General features: G+C 45.5%; 1 protein-coding gene across 10 annotated transcripts in view; it reads left to right on the top strand.

The window, feature by feature from the left end:
- NEK1 (NIMA related kinase 1) overlaps positions 1–20,202 on the top strand; it is a 209,798-nt gene that overhangs the window by 141,953 nt on the left and 47,643 nt on the right. For all 10 annotated transcript variants that reach the window (XM_077477191.1, XM_077477190.1, XM_077477187.1 and 7 more), the window contains 3 exons: positions 6,622–6,733; positions 11,187–11,278; positions 11,878–12,086. In XM_077477191.1, the coding sequence (XP_077333317.1) occupies positions 6,622–6,733; positions 11,187–11,278; positions 11,878–12,086 (413 nt within the window). The remainder of the gene's footprint in view (positions 1–6,621; positions 6,734–11,186; positions 11,279–11,877; positions 12,087–20,202) is intronic.

Raw genomic sequence — 20,202 nt, 5'->3', positions numbered from 1 at the left:
ATTTGACTTTTAGGAATTTCAGCATTAACAAGGTACCTTTTTGGTGGGATGCTGGACTAGTAAGCAAATGATTTTGGTTTGAGAGCTTTTGTAAGACGCGCTAAATATTTAAATAAATTTTGACTTGATATAAAAGTAGCATCATGTCACAATTGAGTATAAAAGAGAGGAGAGGTGCCTCTAAGTGTAGTAGCAATATGGTTACATTTAATGACGGTACAACATTTAGAAACTCACATGGTTGATGATTAAAATTGGCACATCTAAGTATGCAGGCACCCGGGTTAACACTGTCCACATAGACCGTCCTTTGCACCCCCATCAATGTCGCCCCTTCAATGCTACGCTCAATCAGCGCCTCAAGCCTCGCTTTCAAATTGCTCTACTGCAGGGTAGTCTTCCCAGTCAGGATTGCAGACTGACAGTGGTGAGAGCCAGCGGTGTGGAGGACGGTCTGTGGACAGCCTTACCCCGGATGCTTGCATATTTAGATGTGCCTCTTTTAATCCTCTACCATGTGAGTGGCAAAATGTTGTACCTTCATTAAATGTAACTATATTGCTACACTTAGAGGTGCCTTTTATAATCTGTAAAAAAAAAAAAAAAAACTAGTGGGTTCTGAGAGGAGTTTTTCAGCTGTAAAAACATTCTAACATCAAAAACCTCTGAAATGCTCAAATGTGGCTCACCAGTGTTTTTTACATTTTTGATTCATTTATTTATTTGGAACCAAATGATGAGTTGAGGGTGGTCCAAATGGATGCTGGGGAGGCTTCAGATGTTATAAGGCCATGGTGAATGTCTCTCGAAGCGTCTCTCAAAATACCAGGATCGAATGTATCGCATTTGGGGTTCCAACCAAATGAGGAAGGGGGTCCAAAAAATGGTAAAAGAAAGCTCCAAATGGTGCAGGTCAGAGAGTAACCATTGGGTTTTATTTAAAAAGTCATAAAAATGAACAGAAATTATGACGTGATCACAGAAAAAATATTCAAAATAAAAGCAATGTTGGGTGCCAGATGCAAGCCGATGCGTTTCGACAAAATATGTCTTCAACAGGGGCATATGCCCCATACGTTTTGCAATGGCATAAAGAAAACAATTGTTCTCCATGTGCCATGTTCACATCAACAACATTAGTATCACATGCAGATTTTTTTCTGCATGTGTATGCAGTTTTCTGTGTGCAAAATAAAGTGGATGTGATGGAACACAATGTGTGATGTCTATCTGTGCAAAAAAAAAAAAAGGAAGAGAACTGATGTCAATGTGAATAAAGACTCCTTGAACCCTGCATGAAATCTGATGTAAATGCCTTTCTCTGCAAGTGAAAACTGCGTGTTGTTTTTTTTTTATGCAGGTATGGTGTGAACAAGACCTAAATGTTTATTTTTTTAGCTGATGGGGAAAAAAGTTAGTTTCGCAGTTGGTTCCCCCCCCCCCCCCCAAGGGGAACTTCCCTTTCTTAAACTATATTACCTATTTTAAATCCTTATGACATGGATAGTTACTTCCTTGTTTCTGGTATGATGTCATACATCCCAGGAGTCTCCAGGAGAGGAGGAGTGATTTTCTCAGCTAAGCACCCCCTCCTGTCATCATGCCTGAGCTAAGTACAGATGGATTCCAGTCAGAGCCACATGAATCATCTGCCCTTACTCAAGATGGCCACGGCCAGAAATACTAGGGGGGCGATTTTTCAAGTGAATTCCCAACCAAATAAATCATGGAGACATGGGTGAGTTAACGTTGAATATTTAAAATTACTTTTTTGGTTTGTTAGTGTAGTTCCACTTTAAAGTTTCATGTTTGCAGCATATGTCTGTTGCAGGCTTTTTTTTTTTTTCTTAAATTTAGGTTCTACCTACCACAATGTTAATTCCAAAAATCACTCCAATAAATACTGCTTTTTAGCTTGGATTTGGGTTTTTCATGCACCTTCAGGCATTTTAAAACAAATTGCCATTCAATTAGAAAAAGAAAAGTGTATTTTTTGCCCATAGCACTGTTTCTTTGTGACTAATCTGTTCTGTCATCCTTCTTGGTTAGTATTGATTTGTCACGCAGTCAGTAAAGCATCAGACTGAGCGAATCATTGTTACCTGTGCTTTTCATTTTCACACGTCAGATCTGCAGTGATAAGGCTCCAGGAATGTGCAATTTAACACATGCTGTGTTTCCAGAACACTTCTAATAAAATGTTAAAGTGGAATGGTGATAAGTGATTACCATAACCAGTAATAATCTATATGGATTTACACTCCCTTTCCTTTTCATCTTTATCAACCCATGTCAGACCATTTCCTTTTAAGACAATGAAGTGTCTTGTCTGGTTAATATTACTTCTTTTGTTTGTTTATCCATTTGTACTTAAAGGGATAGGCGCAATGCATTTTTAGGTGATGCTGTCTGTTTTATCCAGATGCCTTGTCAAACCTGCTCTGTGATGCGTTATCTTGGGATCAGGGGTAGTTATGTACTTTTGCTCAGGACATTAGAAAATCTGGAAGGCTAACCATATACATGTGATGGTTAGAAGATCCAGCTGCCTAAAGATCAATTTTCTCCTAAAGATATTTAGGGTATATAGGTATACATAATTGTTTCGGTTGAATGTATGTTTGTAAGTTAACAGACAACTGTGAAGCTAACACATATAGAGGGAAGTTTCAGTAGTTTGCAAACCCATGTTTCCCTTTGGTTGGCCAGGCATTGCATTTAAAGTTTGAAATGTGCTGGCTCTCAGCCCTAAATTTTGAAGGATATTTTATTAGATGACTCCATGAAAAAAACATTATTTGAATTATATAGAGAGTTGTTCCCTGTCTCACCTCCTTCGGTGGCCAAATGTAGGGAGCAGTGGGTAGAGGAGGTCTCGGATTTGGGTGGAGAAGAGTGGGACGATATGGGATATATTACACTTCAACTAAGCTATCTAACATCTACCTGAGTACATCGGCAGATGTTGGTGTTGCTCACATTCTCCAGCCAATTTTAGCAACGTATTTTGGCACTGACGAGTATCCGGGGAGTTCTGGTCTGCTGTTGGGTGATGTATAAATGAGATTACTTCTATGCCCTTGATGGTGGCAACTTGCTTGGCTCGGTGGATGACTTGGCACCTACTAGGGCCCAGCGTACCTTGCTTAGCTAGTTGTTTTATGTGTGCAAGGCACTCATCCGCTATTGGAAGAAACCCATGACACCCTCACTATCGTACTGGAAGGGGCTAGTAAATAGTGATTCCGTTCTATAAGGCAACATACCTGAGCAGAGGATGTACAAAGAAATTTGGCAAAGTTTGGAAGATTTGGTTATGTAGCACTGACCCCCGAAGGAGCTGCTGATTTTATTGGGCTTACCATTACCTTCTTGACCTCGCCTCCATCTAGGGGTTCCTGTGGTAGATGGCCCAAAGAAATGTAGAAACTGACAAAAGATCTTCTTTTGGGTTATTTATTTAGAAGATAACACAGTCTCTTAATGAAAGGTAGAGGGTTGGGAAGAAAGTTCAGGCACTTTTGGACTACAAAAATAGAAAGTCTCTTATAGAAGAAATCCAGAGAATTACCATTTCACAGCTGGATTCTCACAACCACCGGATAGACCTCCTCTCACTAGGCCTAGCAGCAGGTAGGGTGTTAAGTAAAGCAAAGTCTCTGCCACAGACTTGTATGTAGAACACTTGAGAAAAGTCTCTGCCACAGACTTTGGTGTAACTGAGGGACATAGACAAATTTAGAGAACTATCATACGGTACCAGTATCTCTCAGCTGGTCCGGCGATACCGTATGAATGCAGATCCACAAAGTGTCCTTCAACTGAGCCTCCAGGCTCCTTCAGAGAAGCCAGCCTTGCGTGTGAACTTCTCCTGAAGATTCCTCCCCTGGATGCTCCTCCAGTTACTGGGCCTCTCCTTAGATGAGACTGCACCAGACCATCTTTGAATCATTATGGCCCCATATCCATTCAGGCCTGTCCCAGCAGTTGCTTCGCCTCGGGCTATCCAGCCCAGAGGCTTGGAATTGCATGGATTCGCACCCCAGGCCAGGAGGGCCATGAGGGCTGTTCAGGAGGACCAGGACTAAACAGACAGAAATCTCTTCTGGACTGGAACCAAGAAGCACGTGATCACAGTACCTTAAATACCATCTCCCAGAATGCACAGCAGGAGAACATTCCCACTAGGCTGGTTCCAAGAGAAAGAATAGCATTCAATGCACCCAGCTCAAATGCGTTCTCACATTTGCTGACGGTGACCGCGACACCTGCGACAAAGGAGAACTCGGTGCAATCCAGCTAGACTGGTACTGAAACCATAATTTAGCAAAATTAGCCCCAAAACCCAACTGTGGTTTTAGGAATATTCATTTTCAAAAAACATATAGCGCATGCTTGTCAGGAGCCGGCACTACAGTTATATAGTGATTTTTCGGTAGCCCAATGACTATATGGATTCTACTGAGATGGAGGAGGTTATCTGCAGGGTAATAGGTATGGGAGTATATAGCTCTGTAATTCTTGAACTAACATTGGAAGTATTCTTGGGACCGACTGCTGCTTCCATAGCTGTGTATAGGATTAATTTCTGGCCTTATTAGCAGGTGCAATGTGAAGTTGTTATATTAATGTCTATTTTATGATATTGGTGTTATTACCACTTTTGTTTTAGGGGATTTGCACTCCGGGGGGGGGGGGGGTGGATTGTCCACAGGGTGGTGAACCCGGATGGGGGGGGGGGGTGTTTCTCTCTTTTTTTATGTTTTCCCACCCTGCATGGTGAGGTTGTTTACTTTTCTCTCTCTTTTGTGTTTTTTTGTACTATGCATAATGTTAATAAAAAGAAATTGGCAAAAAAAAAATTCTGATTTACTGAAATATTTCACCAGGAACAATGAGCAAAGATATCTGCTCATTTTCTAGCATATTTTTAAAGATTAATTCCAGAATAATTCGTCAGGAGGTCTTTACCCCTTTTAGACATGTCTAAATCAGCCATGGGTGTTATCGATAGCCCAGGGGACACGGAGCACAGGGCTGGGCTGCAGCGATGGTTGCAGTGTGGATGAGAGGGGATAACAGGAAGAGTGTCAGGAGTCTCGGGGGAGAAAGCTCTCAGTGTGTCCTACTCCATGCGCCGCAAGCCACTCCCCCACCTATGGAGCATTTTAAGGGTAAAAGTTTGTCGCCATTCCACAAGCATGCGCAATTTTGAAGCTTGACATGTTGGGTATCAATTATCATTATCTTTCACAATATAAAAAAAATGGGCTAACTTTTACTGTTTTATTTTTTAATTCAAAAAGTGTATTTTTGCTTGTAAGACCCGCTTTTGTTTCTAGCAAAAAAAAAATGATTTTAACTTGTAAACAAGTACAAAAAAAAGGCTTGGTCCTTAAGTGGTTAAATACATTAGATATTTAGTTCATACTTAAAATGGATTATTCCCGGATTTGACCATAACCAGTCAGATTAGGGGGGAAGATATGAGCTGACTTTCACCCAAAGGAGTTCCAGAGTTGCCTACAGTCTTTCAGTGGAGTTACAACCCCAATTCCAAAAAGATTGAAACGCTGTGTAAAATGTACATAAAAACAGAACTCAATGACTTTGCAAATATCATAAACCCCTGATTTATTTACAATAGAAAACATATCAAATGATTAAACTGAGAAAATTTACCATTTTACTAAAAAAAATAAGGTAATTTTGATGGCAGCAACACGTCTCCAAGTTGGGACAGGATCATGTTTAGCTTGGTGTAGCATCCCCTCTACTTTTAATAACACTATGGGAACTGAGGAGACCAGTTGCTGGGGTTTTGTGAGAGGAATGTTGCCCCATTCTTGCCTGATCTAGAACTCTACATGCTCAACAGTCCTGGGCCGTCTGTGTCATGCTTTTTGTTTCAAGATGCACCGAATATTTGCAGTTGTTGAAAGGTCTGGACTTCAGGCAGGTGAGTTAATCGCCTGGATTCTACAACAAAGTCATGCTGTATCATAGGCACAGTATGCAGTTTAGCACTGTTCTGCTGAAATATGCAAGCCCTTCCCTGAAAAAGATGTCTGGATGGGTACATATGCTGCTCTCAAACCTGGATATCTCCTTTAGCATTGGTGCCTTTCCATACGTATGGTATACATCCATACCATCAGAGATGCAATCTTTTAAACTGAGCGCTAATAACAAGCCCATGGTTGCCAAAAAAAGAATGTACAGCGAACAGTTTTTTTTTTCCTTTTAGGAAAAATGTATTCAATAAATACATAAAAGCTGACCATTGTACACACCACTGCCAGTGTTCAGTGGTTTATCTCATCCCTGTAACTGGTACATTTTACAAGAGAGCTTGCTCTTTTGAAAATCTGACCTACTGGCTGGATCGCCAGATGAATGTAGAAGAGCCTAACAAAGAAACCGAATGTAGCCATCGCCTCGAAGAATTGGTAAGCTGCAATATAATCATTTTTTTGGGGGGTTTTAATACAGCTTTAGATCTTTGCCCAGCAGTGACCGTAAATGAGGAAGCTTAATAGTAAATGCGCTCATAGGTATCTTTAATTTCTAAGTGCGTGCATAGCAATTCCTTTATACAAAGGTATTTTTCTTTTACAACAGAGGAGCCTGAGGATTTGGAGGCTGAAATGCTGGAAGATACCAAAGGAAATGCAAGTGATGAGCGTCCTGTCAAGGCTGTGAGTGTTTGGAATGAAGAAGCCAAAGAAGAAAGGTATAGTAATTGCACAGCCCCATCAATCAGCTCTACAGATTATCACATAGTCCATTTACAGCTTAATCCATGACAGTTACATAGCTTTCTTATATGAATGGCAATTATGTGATACTGAAAAATCTGTAAAGCTTGCTGAGTTGTGCAACATACCTGGCAGACTGCTGCGAGTGGAATGAGCCTAGATCAGATTTCCACTTAACCCCTTAATGATCTCCTGATGTAAAACTATAGTTCTTTGAGAATTTGTACACATGGGTGCCAGATCTCGGCATATAGTACTTTTCACTGTGGCCACCTCTATCACTTGTCAGCCCTGGTTGCTGTAAAGTTTTATCAGCTGTATAAAAAAAATCTCCCTCTTTTATCTCCATAATGGGAAAATAAATGAAAAGTGCCGTATTTCCAGATGTTAATGATGTTGCCCCCTTCCATATGTAATTTCTTGCTGGTTAAACCTAACTTTTAAAGTATACCACTTATTATGAAAAATGTGAAGGCTACAATTGTTGACCTCTTTCTGACAGTGTAAGTTGCCTGGCTGGCTGTGCCCTGATTTTAGTATTTCTGTGTAAGTGAATCATAACAAGAATGCAGCAAGCAAAACTAATACTCAAACAGTTGAAGCCATTGGATCATCAGACCAGCCAGGCAACTGCCATTAATAATTGCCATGGCAAGTGTCCTTGAATCACATCCTATCGCCTAAAACTCCAGCTCGGCTATTAAACAAGCACCGGTATTTCAAATACTGTATGCAAAATGATTTAATGTGTTTGTAAAAGCAATTGGAATATATACAGACTCCAGTACACCTTTTTTAATCTAGGAAAAAGTGTTTTTTTAGATGTATGTATGTCCAGGGCCGCTGATAAAGGGGTACCACCGGTCCTACTGGCACGGGCAACGGGGGCTCCAGCAGCTTTTTTTTAAATTGTAGAGTGCTGGCGCTTTCAAAGCTTGTAAGCCGCTCCTAGAATAACTAACTGATAGCATCTCCCAGGGCCCCATCCTTCCATCAGTGGGGCCCATGAGGCAGTAGCAGAGCAGGAACTCTGTTCTTTTAGGTAGGTGCAGAGGCAGCCAGTGCTGCATTTGCCGATGATTTGCCAGGGATAGACATGCTGGGGGGCAGAACTTTAAACAGAGTGATATGGATGGGATGCCTGTCTGCCTCGCTCCCTCAGTAAGTGTTGAGGGCAGAAGGTGAGCTGCAGCCGGCAGTGATGGCCATCAGCAAGGTACGTGGAATGGGTAAAGTCTGTGCAGGGATCATCATCCAGGCGGCAGGGGCACAGAGCAGAGCCAAGGGGGAAGCAGAAGGGCGACAGTAACATGAGCTGGGGGGAGCCGGGAGGTTTGTTTTTGCCACTACAAAGCTGACAAGTGTAGTGACAGAGGCTTCACTACTCCTGTCAGCTTAACACTGGATGTAAGAAGGCAAATCAGGAGAGCAGGAGAGACCTGGGAGGAGGTGCAGGAAGTGCTCTCTCTCCTCCCCAGCTTCACGCCGTCAATGTAGCGCTCCTGCATCGCCACCGTCACATCGGAACTTTACAGTTTGCTTACCCACCCCCTTCTCCCAGCAAAAGAATGGTAAGTAAACACTAAGTTCCGAGCTGGCATCCAGTGGTGAGGGGGTTTGAAATTTGCTTCCCCCTAGGCTCCTCCTCAGCTCTGACATGTCAAGATGAGGAGGAGCCTAGGAAGGACAAGACATTGCTGTTGCTGTATCTGAGGTCTGTGTGTCTGAGGGAGGGGAGACTGCACTGGGAACAGTCAGGACACAATGGGGGGTGGAAGAGTATTAATGATGTGTGCTGAGGATATGAGTATTTGTAATAGAAGGTTAGGGACAAGATTATTATTTTTCGGTATGGGGGGGGGGGGGGGGGGGGTTGTGCTACCATGCTATGCACAAATGTGAGAGCGAGGATAATCTTTGCTCCACAAATAGCATCACACCCGCAACATATGTTGTCCCCTCTGCTGCCTTTGCATCATGCATGGGAGTAGTGAGGGGCAATAAAAACGCATGAAAGAGACGCGTGTTGGGGGGGCCCAGTCAGGTATGCTGTACGGGGCCCTATGATTTCTAAAAAGCAGCCCTGCATATGTCAAATGATTGGATCGAAGGCAAGTTTAACCACTTCTGCCCCAGAAGGTTTTACTCCCTTCATGACCAAGCCGCTGACAGTTACGTGGTCGTTTGACACTGTCTTCTAATAAAATGTATGTCCCTTTATTTGTTTAAAAAAAAAAAAAAAAAAAGCTTTCTTTTGGTGGTATTTGATCATCTCTACGGTTATTATTTTTGGCGCTATAAACAAAAAGAGTGACAATTTTGAAAAAATATATATTTGTTACTTTATGCTATAAAATCTATCCAATAAAAAAATTTAAGAAATCAAATTTCTTCATCAATTTAGGCCAATATGTATTCTGGTACGTATTATTGATAAAAAAAATCCCAATAAGCGTATATTGATTGGTTTGCGCAAAAGTAATTGCGTTTACAAACTACGGAATATTTTTATGGCATTTATATTTATTTATTTTGCTAGTAATGGCAGCGATCAGCGATTTTATATGTCAAGACACCCTTTAAAATTATGGTCTCATGGCACCCCATTCTAAAATTTAAAAAAACTAAACTAATATTCTTACATTCTCAGCACGCACGTAGGACACCCAACAATAGAGGTGAATTATGCTTACAAAGCAAATACACCTTTGCATGCTGGTACTGACTAGTATTTGGTGTTTCTCCTGTTAGCTAACTTGACCCCAGCGCTGAAAAAGAAGCGCAGAGGAGGGGCAAATGAGGATGTCCGAAGGCACCTGACCTCCACCTTGTCAATCTATCATGTCATTGGTTCTTAGATGCTGGCATCTGGCCCACACAGTGCCCAGGGTTCTAGTGCTTCACAATAAAAACCTGTTGCGTTTCTTAACAAAAAGGCAGACCTGATCCACCCACTTGTTGACAGTTATTGGACAATTTGGGGCAAATTTTAGGCATTTTGTCAAGGCACCCCTGAACACAGTAGGCACCCTGGTTGAAAATGACTGCTCTAATGACATTGCACTTTTATGTATGTCCCACTGAAAGATTTTTCAGTATCTGGATTGTGCCAGCACACCTGCTACCATCTAATGAATTTGGCCAGCCTATTACATATGCAATGGTCTGTGTATGTCTCCCACTTTCATACAGTTTTTCTTAGACTAGCAACTGCTCCAGGCCAATGTTTTTGATCTTTGAGTGACTATTCTTTATTTTTGTGGCGTACCACTATATTAGTAGGCCAGGTTTAAATGCATATACCCAGTGGTGAAGTTTGACATTCTTTCACCTGGGGCAAAAACTAAGTTCGGCACAACGCTTCAACCCCTCTCTCCCCCCAAATCTTGCTGGCTGCTGTGGGGAATCTATTCAGGATGACAAACAGGGGAAGGGAAGACCAGGTTATGTTGTAACTATTTTGTAGCGGTCTTACAGATCATGCTGAAGATTATGCCCACCTGCTTACTGCACGGCTAGCCAATGGGAGAGGAGGGGAGCCCTGCGGGGGGACCAGAGTAGTATGGGACCAGACAGCTTAAGAAGCTGGGGTATAGACAGGAGTGATGGCTGTGCAGGCATGCTGGTACCGATCCCTGAATTTTCCTCCTGCAGAAGCTGAATGGAGAGAAGAGGAGGACTTTCAGCTGCTGAAGGAGGATTGTGCCCCTTAATGCTGCGCCCGGGGCACATAACACCCCCCCCCAGTTTCAGTTCTGCATATACCCAGTTTTTCAGCTTGCTAGTACAACAAATATGACCCATTTACAAAGCTAAGTATATTAGTAGGCCAGGTTTAAATGCAGTTACCTAGTTTTACAGCTTGCTAGTATGAAAAAATATGACCCTTTTACAAGCCCAAGCTCTGAACCAGACTCATTTATAGTACTGTACTCCTATAGATCACATTGCTGCCCAATTCTGTGGCCAGACCATACAAATGTAGTTATAGACTAAAGGGGAGATTTACTAAAACTGGAGCACTCAGAGTCTGGTGCAGCTGTGCATTGTTGCCAATCCGCTTTTAATGTCAGCTTGTTCAATTAAGCTTGGAAAATAAAACCTGGAAGCTGATTGGTTTCTATGCAGAGCTGCACCACATTTTGCACGATCCAGTTTTAGTAAATTTCCCCTTATGTGTCTCCACTTTAGACTGTGAAGACGTCAGAAAGGATGTATCACCCACTGTACTGATGGCTAAATACAGGGGATGGAAAAAAATATGGAAACTCTACATACCATACTTGTTTTCATAATTTTGTCGAAACCACTGTAGTCTTTGCTGTAGTATAGATATTATACATATGATCTTATTGTGTTTTATATATCGCTATCATGATATTATAAGATAGAAGTATTTGTCTGTTTACCCATCTATCTATATTTCAGTGAGGAAGAAAAATATCCTGTGCATGACCATGAATCTCCTAGAAAAGATGATCAGCAAGATACAGCCTGCTCTGAAAGTGAACATGGAACGGGTCAGTCTGTCTTTTTTTTTTTTTTTAAAGTATATAGAATTTTACACTCGTTCTGTTCTAAGCAAAATCATTTAAATTAAATATAGTTCTAGTGTAGATGTACACGTGGGCACCTACTTAAGCAATGCTTTCAGCTTATCACTGATTGTGCTTTAGGCTACCCTTGATCCAGTTTCTGTGAAGGGCAGAGCATGCATCATTGTAGACCCCCTACTCTGAAATGCACAAAATTCAGCAGTCCGCCAAGGGCTATCGAAGTTGGCACATGACTGCAGGTGTGGAGCACCGTTATCTTCATGGCCATGTAAGCACAGTTTTAACGCTCCATCTCTGTGCATGTCTTTTTTAGTTATTACAATGCACTTCACTTTAAAGCAATATTCTTCTAGGTCACTTAGGTTAGTAATAAATGGCCCATTTACATGCAGATTTGGCTCAGTGGTACCCCTGGGAGACAACTGCTTCCAGCATCAAAAATGTTTTACTTTAATCTCTGTGCAACCTGCACAGCAAGACACTCAAAATAGGTATTCACTGCCAAAGAAAAAAAAAAAAGTACTGTATATTTTTAGTAATCACTATGTTTTGTGTTCCTGCAGATAATGATATTGGAAACTCCACTACACCCAAAGCATTATTCAGTAGAGTTCCTCTCCCTCGTAATGTTACCCCTAATGTTTCTGCCCAGTCTTCATTTGATGACTCCTTGCCACCTCGTTCCCGATCTGCATCTCCAGTTAAAACCAAAGGCAAGACAGCACTATTAATTGGACTCTCAACTGGTTTGTTTGATGCCAATAATCCAAAGGTAAGAAGTCAATACTTCTGCAAATGTCCCACTTGCTGTTTCTCAGCAGTTAAAGTGCTTGTAAACCTTTATTTTTTTTATTTATTAAAAACTATACTTAACTGCACTGTGCAATGGTTTTGCACAGACCAGCCCCCGATCCTCCTCCTTCTGGGCTCCCCTGCCAACACTTATGACTCCTCCACTGTGTGTGCCACCATAGGAAGCTGCTTCCTATGCTGGCACATGTTCAGGCTCGATCCTGAGCCATGCTGTCTGTGTTTATAGACACAGTGCAGCTTAGGCCTGCCCCCAGCTCCCTCATAACGGGATTTGATTGACAGCAGCAGGAGCCAGTTGCTCCCACTGCTATCATATTGCTCTTTGAGAAGAGAGCTGCTTCTCTAGGGCACAGTGCTGGATCGAGGTCAGACTAAGGTAAGTAAAGGGGGCTGAGGGCCTCCTGTGGCACAGAAGGTTATTTACCTTAGCGTCTTTTCACATGGGCTATCCAATCAGGTCTGCCTGTCAGTTTTTTAGGTGGACCTGATCGGACACTGCATTGGTCCTCTATGGAGCAGTGGCAGTCAGTAGACACATGTCCGTGGACACCCGCCGCCATTCGATTAGATCCTGTCCACCAAAAACAGACAGTTAGTGGTCCTAGTTTCTATCCATCTGGCGGTTCGGATTGAAATGGACAGGTGGCCCATTTCCATCCGATTGCCCCATAGAGGAGAGTGCGTCTGTGTCCGTGTTCACTCTGAATAGTGGAGTGGACACGAATCTGTCATCAGCCTGCCCACTGAGCAAGCTAATGCCGTTAACCAGAGACACCCTTGTGAAGGGACCTAAGTGCAGAGAATTGGCCTTATGCATACTAGTTTATTGTTAAACACGGTTTCTCCTGACAGGAGGAAATCGGTGTTAAAAACTCAACCAAGTTTAATTTTTTCACACCAGTTTAGCAGCGTTTAGGGGAATTTAGAATTGTTTAGCAGTGTCAAGCCTTTTTTTTTTTTTTTCCTGCCAAAACTCTGTTGCTCATGAACGTACTGACAGTGGGTTTTTTTTCTGCTAAAAGCCTATGTGTGTATGAGCACATATGCCAACATGTAGGGGAGTTTAGAGGCAGGATAAAAACATGCCCGACGATTCTAGAAGCAGCTGCAAAAAGGTCCAGTGTGGATGAGGCCTTAAAGTGTTTATTACCCCAGCATTTAAAATTCCTGATATGTGCCTGCTGTACCATGTACTTGTATGAAAAAGTATCCTGTTCTCTTTGTATTGCTTCCTTTGATTGAAATGCCTGGTATTTCTGACATTCCCTCTGCTTTCCTGTTAAAAACTGACCACACTAGGCAGGCGAGCACAGTTTTCTAGTTCTGCTGGGATCTCGGTCTGCTCTCCTCCAATGATCAGACTTGTCCCGACACGCCCCTGCAGCACAGCCATTCACTGGGAAGATCATTGTGCTGTTGCTTTTCATCCCCCCAGCTCTTATGAAGCTGAGTACAGAGGGAATGTGATCACTTATAAAAAAGGGGAAAAATACACTATACAGGGGCGTGGCCTGGACATGGAGAGCTAGAGACGTGCACTGCTTGAGCTCCCGACCATCTCTCACCTGATCTGATGATTTTACCTGTCTAGCCGCATTATGTACACCTCGAGAAAACGTGCCACGCAGAGAAAGAACAGACACACCAGACCCCCGACTCAGACTCCACAACCAGGGGACATTGAAAGGCTTTTCCAGCTCTCACAGCAACACTCCCCGGGACCCAACATGGCGTCTGCACGTGGCAGCAAGGAGAATGACCACGCCGCTTGTCCCACACCAGGCTTAAGTATGGAGACCTCTATAGCGGATCCTTACCTCGGCACCCCCCAGGGCCTTTACCGGGATATCCCCGATACTCCACGAGCAGTCACACCAACGCTCCAGGTGGATGCAGAGCTCCGCTCGTTGCTGCAAGCTCTTCCCACGAAGGCGGATATCGCAACCCTTATAGGCACGGTGGAGGCTGCCCACCGCAAAGAAATGGCACTCGTCCGCGAAGAGGTAAAGGACCTTACCGGTAGAGTTACGTGCGGTGAGGCTTCCCTGACAGCTCTGGAGAGGCGCATGACGGCGTTGGAGGACTCCCGAGATGTCCAGGCAGAGGCGCTGATGTTACAACAATTGCGGCTAGAAGAAATGGAAGACCGTAGCCGCAGGAACAATCTGCGGCTACGGGGACTGCCGGAGGCGACGGGCCCGGAGGACCTCACTGATACGGTCGTGGCGATCTTCCGCAGCATAGCGGGGGTAGACCTGCCGGCCCGACTGGAGTTCGATAGGATCCACAGGGCTCTGGGCCCAAGATCCGCCGACCCTACCAGGCCACGCGATGTAGTTTGCCGACTACATCATTACACACACAAAGAAGAAGTGTTGCGAAAGTCCTGGGAAGCCCCTGCCCTGGAATTCGACGGTGCAGAGGTGAAGATTCTCCCAGATCTCTCTCGTGCCACTCTACAGAGGCGTGCGCTGCTGAAACCCCTGCTGGAGCTGGCCCGCCGTAGAGGAGCCACTTATCGTTGGGGCTACCCCCTGTCCGTTACGTTTCGCAGAGACCAGCGGTTCTTCACCCTCCGCACCCCGGAATCACTGCCTGATCTCTTCACCTTCCTAGATGCGGAGCCCATTACATTACCAAACTGGTTGGCACCTCTGCCCCGTGCTCAGGGTTCGGATGGGGGACGTGGACGTCGCGGAGATCCGCCGCCCAGGCAGCAAGGCAATCGCCATAGACCCAGGGCGCCCTCGCAAGAGGACTCTAGGGAGCTGTGAAGGTAACTTACAGTTTCGTACTCCCCTCACCCCCCCGTTACTATGCCGCACCTTGACTGGGTCTATGATGCTGTTACCGCCATTCACCGTTGCCTTGAACTGTCTGGCTCCCCTTGCTCACCCCACGACCGCACAGATCTAGATAGCTTCCCCCCACCTAACGACCGGCTCGTACGGATCGGCTCCCTGGTCCATTTGGGACGCTACCTTGCGGCACTGGTCCATCATTTATTTATTTTTATTTTTTTTAACCGGATGGCCTTACAGTTATATGCGGTCTGGCCATAATGCCCCCCCGCACCGTCCTTCTGCGCCGGCGGATGCTTAGGCTCCCCCTAGACCCCACTGAAGATGTACCATGGCATGATGGTGTCCCTGGTCCTTTAAGTCACTTCTGATGCCTCGACCGACCCGGAGCTGGCGGCTCCCCCACTGCGATGTAACCTCACCTGGGTCTTCCAGGCCGCTCCTGCTTGCGAGACCGAGAGTGCACACTAGCCCTGCTGGATGGCTGAGCTTGGTGCAATGACATTCCATGGACACTGGTACAGAAGGCTGCAAACAGTGTGCCTGTCTTCTGCTACCTCTTTTGCCTAGGCTACGCACCGCTTCCACCAAGTGAGACTGGCCCCAGTTACGGACTATGGCTGTGGAGACCCAGGCATGATGGTATTGGTGCCTATCACCGGGAGATCCGATAGGAATGCCTAGACTTATTACTACCTGGCTAGGTCAGCACTTCCCAGAACCGCACAACCAACAGACTCTGAGTGACAGGGGGTTTTCTGGGGCTCATGGAATCCGGTCCAGGGGGCCTGGGGGTTTCCTCCCCCTCTCCCCCCTTTTTTTTTTGGGGGGGGGGGGGCTCCGGGGGCTTTATCTGAGCATCTACCCTCGGGTACTCTGTGCACCACCGTGGTCCCTCTGGTCTGGACGGGGGACCCCTGAGCTGCCTGCGTGGTGACGGACCGCTGATGATGAAGGTGGGGAGGGGGATTGGGGATTTGTCCTGCAGTTAGTGCTCTGTATGCAAAAGCTGGATACCTTCCCTGACTCCTGCACTGCATGGGTCAGACAGTGAATAACCTGAGTTTACTGCACTTTGTTTGTTTTATGCTTACTCTGTTCTTTCGAAGTGATTTACTTTTTATGTGTTTTTTTTTTTTTTTTTTGTAATTTGAGGTGTGCACATTGCACCGGAATTATGTGGAGATGGGGGACGGGGGCGGAAAGCTAGTTACTCCGACCCTTGTCCGCTTCACCCCCCCCAATAGGATAGCATGTCTTGCTAGGGGGTACGTTAAACCCCCGAGGCACTATATGCACATAGTTGCTTTACGAGGAGACACAGGGCAGTAGGCCCAGTCCCTTATAACTGCTCTCTTCTCCTTTTTTTTCTTTTTTCTTTTTCTCTTTTCCTTCTCCTTTTTCTTCCTCTTTTTCTCCTCTTTTTCTCCGATCACTCTCTCTCTCTCTTCTCCTCCGCTCTCTGTTCAACACCCCCCCTCTCACCCCTCCCCTGTCTATACCCTACCTTCCTACCTCCCGGCCCCCCCCCCAATACCGCCCTCCCCCCTCCTCCTCCCAACCCTTTTCTTCCCCACCAGTGTACCCCACCCCCCATCCCCCCCCCCTTATCTGACCGACCATGGCGTTGCACCATATCAACATACTATCGCTTAATGCGAAGGGCCTTAATACACCGGAGAAACGCCGTATTCTGCTGGCGGACCTAAAAAGGTTTCACACGGACGTTGCTTTTATACAGGAGACACATTTTAAACCCAATGCACTACCATATCTACGCAATAGACATTACCCGCTGACGTATCACTCTGTCAACCCATTAGCTAAGTCGAAGGGGGTCTCCATACTTCTCTCTAGCAAGCTCCCGTGGCAATGTCAGGACTCCTTGATAGATCCCTATGGCCGTTATGTTTTCTTGAAGGGACTTATTGGCACGGCACAAGTGACCCTGGCGACCATATATGCCCCTAACGAACTTCAAGCCACTTTTCTGGAGAGAACTATGGAGAAACTCCAGGAATTTAAAGCAGGACAACTATTGCTAGGAGGAGACTTTAATGCCACGTTAATGCCCTCTGTAGACACTTCAACTGGCAAGACCTCCGTGCCAGTGAGCCAACTTAAGCGAATTGCAAAGACACTACATAACTCACAACTTATCGATGTCTGGAGGCTACAACACTCCGGAGAACGAGATTACACTTTTTACTCGCCCATGCACAAGGTTTACACCCGCATTGACTACTTCATGATCCCCCCACTCCCAGCTACATGCAGTGGAGAGTTCCTCCATAGGGCAAAGAATGTGGTCAGACCACGCGCCGATATTCCTGACTTATAAGTTATCTGACGCTCCCTCCCTGACGCATAGATCCTGGCGCCTCAATGAGAGCTTATTACAAACCCCGGAGGTACTTGCAGATGTGGTCGCGACATTGCATTACTATTTCCGGGAAAACGACCTCCCGGGCTGTGATCCAGGAGTTCTCTGGGAGGCCCACAAGACAGTGGTACGGGGAGTTCTCATTAAGCATGGCGCACGGATTAAGCGTGAACGCACTAAACAGCTCGACCAACTCTTAGAGAAACTGCGCGTATTTGAGGCCAGACACAAACACGCGCCCTCACAGACTTCTGACGCCGATCTACGAGTAACTAGGAAACAAATTACGGACATTCTCCATTATAGAGCTAAGGCGGCCATACAGTCCTGCCGCAAGATGACCTATGAGGCGGGAGATAAATGTGGGAAATTACTGGCAAGGCTGGTTAGAGAACGTAAACTACTGACATACATCCCCCACATTGTTACGACGGGTGGTCGGAAGGTTAGCATGCCCACGCACATCACCCGAGAATTCAGAAACTTTTACTCGGATTTATACAACCTCCAAACGACCTCCCCGCCACAGGCAGCCATAGCGGCCTACATTACGTCGTCCCACTTACCGTCACTCACACTAGAAGCCAGAGAGGCTCTAGAATCCCCGATAACCTTGACGGAGGTTCACAGAGCCATAGGGTCTATGAAGCCGGGGAAAGCCCCAGGACCTGACGGCTATACCCTACAGTACTATAAAAAACTGTCCGACATCCTCGGACAACCCATGCTTAAGTTGTTTAATGCACAAGGAACTAGTGGTGGATTTCCTAGGGACTCCCTAAGCGCCCATATCTCGCTAATACATAAGGAAGGGAAGGACCCGGCGTCTTGTGGAAGCTACAGGCTGATATCTCTTCTGAATATAGACCTCAAAATCTATACTAAGATTTTGGCTACCAGATTGGCAGAACACCTCCAACAACTAATACATCTAGACCAAGTAGGTTTCATCCCCTCTAGAGAAGCCCGAGATAGTACCACGAAAGTGCTGAACCTTATCCATGTGGTGAGAGCCGCGGGTGCCCCATGTGTCTTGTTAAATACCGACGCCGAAAAGGCCTTCGACCGTGTGAACTGGTCGTTTATGTTCGCGGTACTTCGACATGCAGGATTGGGGGAACGGATGATCAATAGGATAGCTGGAGTATACTCCAACCCAACAGCGCAAGTGAAAGCCAACGGGATCCTATCGAATCCCTTCCCGATAACTAACGGGACGCGACAGGGATGCCCACTATCTCCTCTCCTGTTTGCATTGTCCCTAGAACCCTTCTTGGCCACTATCAGACGGAACCCCGATATACAAGGGGTGACTGTCGGGAGTTCGCAGCATAAGATCTCGGCCTATGCCGACGACATGCTCTTCACACTAACCAACCCAGGGATTTCACTACCAAATCTACTTAGTGAGTTTGAGAGATATGGGAAGTTATCTAACCTGAAGATAAACTTCTCCAAATCGGAAGCTATGGGAATACTGCTGCCACCACGCTTACTCCCCGCCCTACAGGCTAACTTCCATTTTAAATGGACGACTACCACCCTGACTTACCTAGGGACTAACATCCCCCCAGACCTATCGGACTTGTATGAACGCAATTTCCCCCCCCTGTTAACGAAGGTGAGGTTGCTTTTGGACTCCTGGCACAAAGGGATTCACTCCTGGTTTGGTAGATGTAACTTGCTGAAGATGTGCATTCTACCCACATTTTTATACCTCTTCCAGGCCTTGCCGATTAAAATACCACCTGTATATTTTAAGCAGGTGCAGGCACTATTCACCCGCTTTGTTTGGGCACAAAAGCAACCTCGAATACCACGATCCCAACTCTTCTTACCGAAGCTTTACGGGGGATTGGCGCTACCAGACATCAAAAAGTACTATCATGCAATCCACCTGAGTAGGGTGGTTGACTGGTGTCGCCATTTTGACACCAAGTTGTGGGCACAAATTGAACAACATCAGTGCTCTGTTCCTTTGAGGACCGCTTTATGGTGCAGAGATGCACTGCCGCGAGCAACGAAGACCCACCCACTAATAGGTAACACTCTCTCCCAGGGCATGAAGGCAGCACTGCAGCACTCTCTGACGACCAAAACGTCACCATTGACCCCGATCCTAGGTAACCCCAGGTTCTCGCCGGGGCTTGCAACCACGCAATTCCAGACTTTATGGGAGTCCAACCTTATCACTGCCTCTCAGTTCGTAACTCGTGGTGACTGGCCTTCCATTCCGGACCTTATGGACCCTATCGGTCCCTATCGACTGGACTTCTGGAATGCTGCACGCTTGCACCACTTTCTTAGGTCTATCCCGAATCCCCCTGACTATACCGGACCGGTGACCGCGTTTGAAGAATACTGTTCTGAATCGGAGCCAATTTCGCGTGTCCTTTCCAAAATGTATTCACTGCTAAATACACCGACTCAGCCACCACGTATCGCAGGAATTGCGAAATGGGAAGTAGATCTAGGTCGCACTTTCACACAACCCCAACTTAATAATATAATATGGTTCTCTCTCAAGTCCTCGCTATGCACAAAAATACAGGAGACGAACTATAAAATCCTCATGAGGTGGTATTTGACCCCTAGTCGCCTACACCTTATCTTCCCTGACACGTCTGAACTCTGCTGGCGTTGCCGGGAAGATAGGGGTACAATTCTACACATCTTCTGGTCCTGCCCCAAGCTGCTGGAGTTCTGGACAGCAGTCCGAACCATTTCTCAAAAATTCACAGAGTGGCAAATCCCAAATGACCCGGCATTCTTCCTGCTACATGTTTCGACCTTACCCCCTGGGAAATACAAACGATCGATACTACGCCACCTAACAGATGCGGCCAAGTCCTGTATCCCTCTACTCTGGAAGCAACAAACCGCCCGACTGC

The sequence above is a fragment of the Lithobates pipiens genome, unplaced genomic scaffold, assembly GCF_037356315.1.
Source record: "Lithobates pipiens isolate NorthernLeopardFrog02 unplaced genomic scaffold, aLitPip1_a1.2 Scaffold_13, whole genome shotgun sequence".
NCBI lineage: Eukaryota > Metazoa > Chordata > Amphibia > Anura > Ranidae > Lithobates > Lithobates pipiens.
The sequence above is the reverse complement of the archived record's forward strand: the minus strand, read 5'-3'. Positions and strand labels throughout refer to the sequence as shown.